Source organism: Crocuta crocuta, unplaced genomic scaffold, assembly GCF_008692635.1.
Source record: "Crocuta crocuta isolate KB4526 unplaced genomic scaffold, BGI_CrCroc_1.0 scaffold102, whole genome shotgun sequence".
Classification (NCBI taxonomy): domain Eukaryota; kingdom Metazoa; phylum Chordata; class Mammalia; order Carnivora; family Hyaenidae; genus Crocuta; species Crocuta crocuta.
The window spans coordinates 5,114,187-5,124,167 of record NW_027530019.1 but is presented as its reverse complement, the minus strand read 5'-3'; the positions used below and the strand labels follow the sequence as shown (position 1 = coordinate 5,124,167).

Sequence of the window (9,981 nt, the reverse complement as noted above, 5' to 3'; positions counted from 1 at the left end):
TAAAACGCAGCCTTGGTAAATAAATGGTTTGAGTATCTCTGAGTCCCCTAAAGGTAAGAGGGAATCTACTAGGCAAATAGGTTTTATCCTATGGACTAAACTAACAAGTGGTCCTTACCAACAACATCTGCTTTGTACGCTGATTAGATACCTTCACCCCCATCCCCACTCCAAAAGAGAAGTTTACATACCTGTGTTTACTGAAGAATTATAAAGATTAGTGATTAAAAAAGAAAATTAAATACTTAGTACATACATAGTCCTCTCCTCTTCAAAAAAAAAAAAAAAAAAGTAATGTTAGGGGTGCCTGGCTGGCTCAGCTGGCAGAGCATGCAAAAGCTGATCTCAAAGGTCATGATTTCAACCCCCACGTTAGGCAGAGATTCCTTTAAAAAAATAATTTAAGAGCTAGTGCAGTGGAAACCCAGTTCTTATAGCAGTTATCTTTTCTCCTCAAACAGCAGTCAAAAGTTTGCTGTGGAGATTTTTCCAGATATAGGGGTAAAAGAAAGGAGACAAACACATCACCATATGATGTAAACTATTTTGTTACAACAATTTTCACAGAAGGGAAGACTCAATCAGCAGTTTAAAATGCTAAAAATATGCCAATTTTTACTTCCCTTAAACTTAGTTGTTTTGGTAAGCAATCTCAAAAAAAGATTTCAACTCTTTAAGATGCATAAGAACACAGAACATGTTTTGTTTTTTGTTTTTTTTTTAAGAACACAGAACATGTTTAATGGGAAAAAAATAAAAAGCTTTAAGTTAGACTGTTAAATGTATCCAAAACCTGTGTTCTAAAACAAATGGGGCAAATAACTTTAAAAAAAGAACTAGTATTTCAGGAATATTAAAGCCTATGTGACACATACAATTAAAGATTATGGTATAACTTCAGATGCTGTTTTATGCTTAGCCCAGTTTACCAAAAAATAGTAAGTGCATGCTTTCTCTCTAGAAACTGGAAGATGCACCATTGCCATGGGGCAAAGATTATCCCAGGTGAACCGGGCATTGTGAAAGGTGGAATACGCGTTAAGTCATATTCAAATCCTGTAAATTCTAATTCCATCCACTCAGGTAAGCAGGGCCTTTTCCCACAGTTATCACATGCATACATATTTGAATACAGGCACAGAAACTTGTCATTTTTATTTGGGTAACAAAGGGTCTCCAAATTATATTGAAAAATAAGTCCTAATTATTATCACTCCTGTAAAAAAAATTTAGCACATTTTCACAAATGATTTATGTAAAAGAGAAGAAAATACACATAATTTTATAATATCTTAAACTTTTTTATTCCCTACCAGAGACATTTGTCTTTCGTTTTCTTTCAATTTGCTACAATTTCCAAGTTGCACCTGTATTTTAATACTGCTTTTATCTGCTAAAGACATTAACTGATTGCTTTCCTAAATCTAAGGATTATATAGTTTTAGTATAAATATATATCACATATTTTCGTAAAATTTTGACAAAACCGAATAAGCATGCCTTGTTTTAAGTCCATGCTCTTGCCACTGTTTATAAAATCTGATTTAATGATCAAAAATTCTTGTTTGTCATTCCTCAGTTACAACAGTCTTCCTTCTGAACTGCCACTCACTTCTTTTTACATAATAACAAGCAATAGAAAAACCAAAGAAATCATCTTAATCTTAGTTCTTCCTTTTGACACTATAAAATAATGTGGTCTTTTTTTTTTTTTTTTAATGAAACAAATACATCCAAAACTCAATACATTCAAATGAACTGCGTCTCCTCTAAGGTGGTCACCTTAGAAGGCCACAGTTCATTATCCTAACTATGCTACCACTGCTCAAAATACCTTAAAAACTCTTTTGGGATCGCCTTCAAAACCAGTTACATACCTTCTCCTATTTCCTCAAAGACAGATTAATTCTTGGAAACTTTCCAAAGTAATTTGGTGCCGAATGATGGTAACTATAAAAAAAAAACAAACTTCTGTTTCTTAAACACTGTGTTTCATAAAGTGAATAGTGTGTATGACTTAAATTAGCTCTGAATGCAATTCTAAAAGAGCAAAATCCATGAGGTTTTGAGCAATGGTAGACTGCTGGAATTAGGAAATAATTTTCCAGCATGATCACTATACAGGGTAACATTCATTTAGCTGTCTATGTTCTGGCATATTTGTTTAAAGTGAACATTCTGAGAGTTAGAATTTATTTTTAAAAAGGAATATCATTCTTAGGAAAAAAAAGAATTTTATTCCTTTAAAGCATCACTGTCAAAGTAAGTATTACGCAAGTGTTTTGTTAGAAACTAGTTCTCCTTACTTTATCAATAAAGACTACTTTAAAAAGCTTGAAAGCAAATAACCAACTTATTTGCTCCCAGGCTTTTAAAAATCATTAACTGAAGATAAAATAATTTGAAATTTCTAAGGTACTAAAAAACAAAACAAAAACCCCAAATGTAATAAAAACACGTCAAGAACCAAACTACAATTTCTGAGCTGCACTGTTTATTTTGCTGCTTGAAACCTAAGTGACAGTATGCCACCATAATTACGGGGTTTCATCTAAACCTTTACTACACTGCAGGTACAGAAATATACGGACACATTTTTGGAGAATTGACATTTTGCAAAATGCAGCAAACATTTTAATTTATACATGAGAAAAGGAAGTGTTCAAAAGGGTATGCATTTCAAGTTATTGCAGGTTATTTGTGAGAGAATTTCTGCAGGTAAAACATGTTTAAATTTAACCAACAGTAACATGTCAGTGTATTTAAAATCATGACAAAAATCTTCTCTCTGGTCATGTTGCCCATGACAAATTACTATGATGTTGTATGTTTAGGGCAAGATGTCAATACAGCATAAATCCCATGGCATTTTGGTTTTCTTCTGGAGATTAAAGCTGTTTTTCTTGGGATAAATGCAGCAGCAAAACACAAACCAGTTGATCAAAAAAAGCACTTCTGCCATAACTCCAATAATTTTCAGGACACATCAACCGACAGTAGTTTTGCCATTCCCAGTTCTTTTAAGGATTACATCTCTGCACTGTTGCATTAAGTACGTCTGTAAAAGCTTGTTCTCTGTTAAGCCAGTTTACTGACTACAGCCTGGTTGAGAGAATTTAGCTGGTTGGTCCATTTATCTAGTGCAGTATACCGGGCACCACCCCTCTTCTGATGATCCAATTCAAGGAGTTGGTTGACTTGATCAATTCGGCCATGAATAGTGCTGGAAATAAATAGAAGACATGTCTACAAACCATTTTCACTAAGTGTATCTTTTGGGCTAATGTTTCATAACATATTTATAATATCAATAAATGTAAAAGAGAAAACTGCTGCCTACATTAAATGACTGAATTCAGGATTAGTTATATCATTCGTAGTAAAATTCTAGACAGAAAGTAGATTTCAGCTATCTTTCATCAGATCACTAAAAGAATCAAAAGGCAGAGACTTACTGATTAATAGCAAATGTAACTTGTGAAGCTTTAAATACTATACTGCTTTTAAGAAAAATATGACTTCAGAACTATTACATACCACAGCTTCTACTTTAAAAACATAAAAAAAATACTATTCATCAAAAAATGCGCTAGCTGCATACAGATCACGTGTTGAATGAGAAATCCTTTTTTTTTTTTTGTTTTTTAAGACGTTTATTTACTTTGAGAGCACGCGCACAAGAGAACGCACATGTGCAGGGGAGGGGCAGAGAGAAAGGGAGAAAGAAACCCAAGCAGGCTCAGTGCTGTCAGTGCAGAGACCTATGCAGGGCCTGAACTCACAAACCATGAGTGTGAGTGTGGCCAAAATCAAGAGTCAGATGCTCAAACGAATGAGCCACCCAGGCACACCTGAGAAATCTTCCTGAAAACATTTATAGCTTTTTCAGAGATCATTCGTTTACAAAAATATCACCATGCATACATATGTATCTCTTTTAAAAGAAAATAATACCCAGTGGGTGTTTTTTATGAAAAATCCAGAATTCCACTGAACCTTTGTTCCCATTATTCAAATGTCATGGTCCTAAACATTTTGCAGTAAGAAACAGCCAAGTACTTACTTATCCAATATGCACTGCACCAGCAAGCTCTCCACATCAGCTACATCTATGTTTAACTCCTAAGACAAAAGACTCATTATAATTCTACTAATTAACTTCTGTAAAGACTTCATGATAATTATTATTTTGATTTTAAATTCATTCCCACCACTTAAACAGAGATTTAGTGAAAGAAAATGTAAAACAAAAATTTCCTTATCACTTCAAAACATTTCTGAGAACATAGGTCTGATAAAATTTAACTTTGTAATATTTAAAGTACATTCCTACTACAATTTTATTGTGGTTGAGTTAACACTACATCAATTATATACTTTAGCCACTACTCTGTCTTCTACAATGTTCTCTGAGGCTGAAGAAATTTTTAAAAAGAACTGTAATGATTCCTTACTTCTCTTGACTGTTAAGTCAGTGTATGGCAAGAAAATACAGAAAAATTTACATTAAAAGGAAAGCCCTTAAGTTATGCTTTATTTTGAAAATATACTATTATAAAATGTTACCAAGAATCATTTTTTAAATGGAAGATAGGTACACTGCATTTATAAACTAAAAATTATAAATATTAAGATTCATGAATATAAGTACCTTAGAAATAAAAGGAATATGTATTCTTGTGTAAGGCTTAATTAATTTTATGAGCACTTGTGTTCTGATGTTTCGCAAAAGCTCTGAAAGATAAAAATGAAAATAATAAACTTTTATTTAATAGTTTGTATGTGTATCTCCATGAATCATTATGCACTTCTAAATCACATTCATTAACTATTATCACTTATCTTCTCAAAATACATCTTTCTGCCTGATAAGAACATAAGGTATTTGGGTTTTTTTGTTTTTAAGTAAGTTCTATGCCTGACATGGGGCTCAAACTCATCACTCTGAGACCAAGAGTAACTTACTCTACCAAATGAGCCAGCCAGGCATCCTAGACATAAGGTATTTGGATCTAAAAATATTTAGGCTCAATAAATGCACAGTAAGATTAAAGGCTGCTTTTCCCCTACTTTTTCTCATTCCCACCTCTCTGATTTTGCTTATGTTGTGATGCTATCTAAAATATTCTCCTGCCTTCTCAGTAATACGCCACACTGCTCATCACTTCCTCTACAGTTAAGATTTTTCAAGAAGCTATGATTCACACCAGCCAAGTCCCTTATGTTATGCTGTCTCAAAATCTACAGTACTTTATTTTATAAAATGATCTTGCAAGTTTCTCCAGTTTCTTCACAGACAAGTGTCTTTAAAAAAACAAACAAACTAGACTGGAGTTCATGCACAAGGCTTCTAAACTTTTCTATATCCACCAAGTGTAGTATCATTCTAGCTTCATACAAGAACTTTTAAAATGTCTGTTGAATGAAAGAGAAAGGAAGGTGGGGAAAAAAGAACATTACTTCCAAAGTATTCTTCGGATTTTCCTGATGCATCTGGAATTTAAGTATTTGAATGAGTTGTTCCAAATGGTCATTTAAAAACCCTCAAATAGCTCCATAACAGGTGGGAACACTGGAGGTACAAAAGAGGCCCCAGAACAAGGAATGATTTTTGTCTTTGTTAATCCAACAGAATAAAAAATCTCATACACTTACTTGTACAACATTAGCCTACCCTTCAATGTAAATGCATCAAGGGCATCATCTATAGCGAACTATGTTTAAAAGCTTTTGTTACTTGTTGAAAACAAATCCTAAGAATTAACTTTGATACTAAGTATCAGTAATAAACATGCAACAATATCTAAATTAGAATAAAAAGATAAAAGGGACAGCCACCTTAAATGAAATGGACATCATATAAGAACTTGATTATGTTCTTCAATAGCATGAAACTGGTGAATGATTTCTTTTAAAGGGCTTTATAATTTTAAATAACATCCTATTCTATGATACCATTTAGAAGCATTTCTATACTGGCAATACATAGAAGACAACTGGCTTGATTCCATGTATTTCCATTAAGAAGTACTGTTTGACAGTGGCACAGAAGGAAACTGAATTCACTTAGCAGAAAGAATATACCTTCAATGTGTTCCCTAATGAAAGGATCATCCATGATGTTGCTGTGATTAGTTTTCAGAATCTTCTCAAATTCAGTGATGTCATTATTCTGATAGGCACTAACAGAAAAAGAAAGGTATAAATGTTGTCAAACATGAGGAAGTCATGTATTAAATCAGATTATCCAAAGAGCCTGCTTCTTGATTTTTATACGCAAAAATCGAAATTACACTACAGTTTCTGCCATAGAAATCAGAGTTAAAAACACACACATTCTTCTGCAAACAAAATGAATTTCTTTTTTAATGCTTTTGGTTTTATATAAAGGAAAGATTAAATAAATCTTTTAGGATCATATACTGTATTTATATATAGTTCATTAAAATCTCAAAATCTTAGAACTGTTAAAAACTGACAAGTTTAATAACCATTTAATGCTTGATACTTTCATATTAAATGGTGGATTTAGCATTTAATCCCTAAGAAACCAGGTCAGCATACTACTGTATGGAGGAGTCTGGTCTTGTCTTTGAAGTAAGACAGTATATCCTTTCTGAAGATTATTCAGAAATGCAGCTTCCTAATTTTTATCTTCTAGAAAGCTACCAGCAACTGCTAACGCTTTACAAAGGGAACATTTGATTCTTAATTTTCTCTAGCCTTAAAGTTCCACTGAGTCATACAGCAGAAACATCAGTGGCACATAATTAGTGCCAAATGGGACACACGCACTAAGGAAGAGTCATGGACCCTGCTGCAGAAGGCCAAAGGCTGAGTTATGTTCATAATTCTCTCAAGTGTCCAGGATCTAGTCCTAAAATAATTCTGTAGGGCACTACGAGGATTGCTGAGGGTGCTGAGAAGGAAGGAGCCAACCTTCTGGATATGGCACCACTGTCTGCTTTATATGTAAGACATATCATCAGCCATTCTGCACGCCCTCTGCTCTGCTTCCACCTGTTGGGTCACAATGTAACGTCATGTAAGGGGCAGGTGATTCAAGTGCTTCAACAGGAATTATTTTCCTCTAGTCTGCTGGCAACTGACTAGGAAGATAAGATTAGGAAGCATTACTTTCTCACTTGCCCAAAAAACATTATAATATGCTATAGGAGGATATATTCAAATTGTGAAACACTTGCACATGTGCATAGTTTAACCAAGAGACATTGTGCCACTATTTAAGAGACTTAAAAAAAAATCTTACACAAAGCATGGGACACATCGCAGGCCCCTTGTTTGGGTCAAAATTTTTGATTAAAATAAGTTTCTGAGTTCCAATGTATAGATCAAATTGTATTAATACAGAGGAGTAAATTATATGATATAGTAAACATAAATATAGCTATTACTTTTTAAAGGTCGGATAAGTCAGTCCTTTAATCCACTGTAATGTATTTAACCAATTTAATTTAGATGAAATATTAATGTCTAGAGCAAACTCTCTCTCAATATTTCTTTAAGAGTTTTAAAAGCTTAAACTGTTGCTTAGCAATTTAACTTAAAAACATTTTTCTAAAGTATTATGAAGTGAATCTCTAGCCAAATCATGTTGATGGAATAAACCATGTGAAATAAAGATGGAGAAATCTCCTTTCGTAACTAAAATAAACTTAATTCAACAAATGTGTATTAAAATAGACTAAATAAATAAAAAAGAAATTGATTTTATGTTGCAATTTAGAGTTCTTATCTCCCAACTATTCCTAGTCCCCTTAAAATAAAAATAAAGTCATCCTTATTTTTTACAGCTAAAAGTAAAGTTTCCTTAAACAAATAAACCTAGTAATTTGTAAAACTCACAGCCAAACAAAGTAAATGAGGACATTTTACATAGGAACTTACACAATATCATGTAATAAGCTATTTTTTCTAAGTATATGAAATTTATACATGGGTGACTCATAATTTATAGTCTAACAGTACTTTTAAATCAAAAAAGACTACTGAAAGAAAAGAATGTCTGATCACTTAAATTACCTACATACATATGCAAAAAAGCCCACCCTACCCCATGTCCTAGTCATAATCTTCCTGCTTTGGTAAACTCAGTTGCACAATCCAAAACAAAAGACGTGTAGAAACCTAGGCTCTATGTATTCCCAGCAGAGGAAAATTCTTCTTGCTCACTGATTTCTTTTGTAAAAGTAGGTCTTCTTTCCTAGGCTTTTTGCTTTGTTTGATCTTTATAATTTTATTTAATAATAATTGATCACGGCAGGTTTTTCAGTTGCTAACCACCATAGAAGTCATCAATAAATCCTTGGATTTCTTATCATTATGACCCCTCTGGCTCCTCATCTCAGAAAATAGTATCTGAGGTAAACTTTTCAGATGATGTTTTTTTAATCTTGTCAATTGAGAAAATATGTGAGTAAAGACACGGTCTTGCTGAAAATTTCTGACTTACATGGATCAATTATTAATTCATTTTGGATTAAGGCAGATCGAAATAGCAAACACTGTGAAATCATTTTAAAATAGCTATAATCAGTTTTCTACTGAAAATAGCATTCACACAAGACATATAGACAATAAAGGGAAAAACAGCAGCCTATACTATACTTCATAAAATCTTGTGACTAACAGAAACAGAATAAATAACTTTGAGAGAAAAATTTCGCAAACTTTGGAATATTTCAAATCAAAATACAAATGAGCACATTTGGAATATTAACTGAATTCTCAAAATATCTCTCCCTCTTTCCCCTCTATTCACTGATTTAAGGAAATTTACCTTAACTGAGAGATATAATCTTACCTTACTAAATTTGTCATTGCTAGAATTTCTGGATCATTTTTGTACGGTTTGGCCTAAACACAGTTAAAAAAAAAAAAACAAAAAAACAATTAACACAAGAAAGAGTAACACTTATTTCCACAAAAGATAGCTGACAGAAATGAATATTTAGAGCACACACATACCTCCTGTGAGTCAAATGGATTTATTCCCGATTTCATTAGCATATTTGCTAACACCAAATATTTTAAGCAAGTGGTTCGTCTTGGACTTCCCGATTCATCATAATTCTTAAAGGCTTCAAAAAAATCAGTGTGTGCCTTTTCAAATTCACCTTCTCTCAAGTGCATTTTACCACCACATTCTGCAAATAAAATAGGATAAAAGGGGGCATTTTCAATTCTGTAATAAGACTGAATACTTGTAAAAATCACATGAAAACTGTGACAGTGGCTTTCCAGTCTTCTAATTCTATAATATGAATAGTACTGGCTGCAGGATGCTCACTTTCTAAAAAACAAGGTCTTCATTAAACACCAAACAAGCATTTGCAAATCTTTTTATTCTCAGTTGAGCCAGAAGGTCATTTTATATACAGCATTATAATTCAAGAATAGAACTTCTAATGGTAAATTTTCTATTAGTAGTATTTCACTGATGTAAAATTTTAAAGGACAAAAACTCATAATGTCTTTCTAAGACTAGCTCATTTCACTGATTTTTACTACTTCGCCATTTATTTTCACCATAACAGGAATAACCTTCCGAGTCATTCAGTCACATACGATGACAACTTGGTATCTTCCTGTGACACTGCCCACCCTTCTCCAAACAAAACTTGCCTCTGATGACTCCCATGATCAGTGGATGAGGGATGGCAGACTTGATGTGAAGTGACTGTTCATAGAGTGCTTTCAGTTTTTTGTTATTCTTCTGTGCTGTGTACATTTGAATTTCCAAAGCGTATATTTCTAATAACTGTGTACCTTTTTTCAGGTCATCTTCTCCATCATCAGTCTAGGAAAGCAAATAATGAACTATAGTCAAAATAGAATTCAAAGTCAATGTAGACATTTTTATTTAAGTTACTCTGGGATCCTTACATTTATAATATGAATTTTGTGTGAAAATGCACTACAAAGTTTGAGATCCAGAACACCAAGAACACTAACTTTAAC

At 32.9% G+C, this 9,981-nt stretch overlaps 1 protein-coding gene across 1 annotated transcript in view; it reads right to left on the bottom strand.

The window, feature by feature from the left end:
- Window positions 1-1,132: 1,132 nt before the first annotated feature.
- Window positions 1,133-9,981, bottom strand: part of COPS2 (COP9 signalosome subunit 2) — a 29,241-nt gene continuing 20,392 nt past the window's right edge. The window contains exons 7-13 of the mRNA XM_077764450.1: window positions 9,646-9,820; window positions 8,989-9,167; window positions 8,825-8,877; window positions 6,085-6,182; window positions 4,652-4,734; window positions 4,064-4,122; window positions 1,133-3,223 (exon numbers count right to left, since the gene is read on the bottom strand). Coding sequence (XP_077620576.1) covers window positions 3,079-3,223; window positions 4,064-4,122; window positions 4,652-4,734; window positions 6,085-6,182; window positions 8,825-8,877; window positions 8,989-9,167; window positions 9,646-9,820 — 792 coding nt within the window. The 3' untranslated portion in view covers window positions 1,133-3,078. The remainder of the gene's footprint in view (window positions 3,224-4,063; window positions 4,123-4,651; window positions 4,735-6,084; window positions 6,183-8,824; window positions 8,878-8,988; window positions 9,168-9,645; window positions 9,821-9,981) is intronic.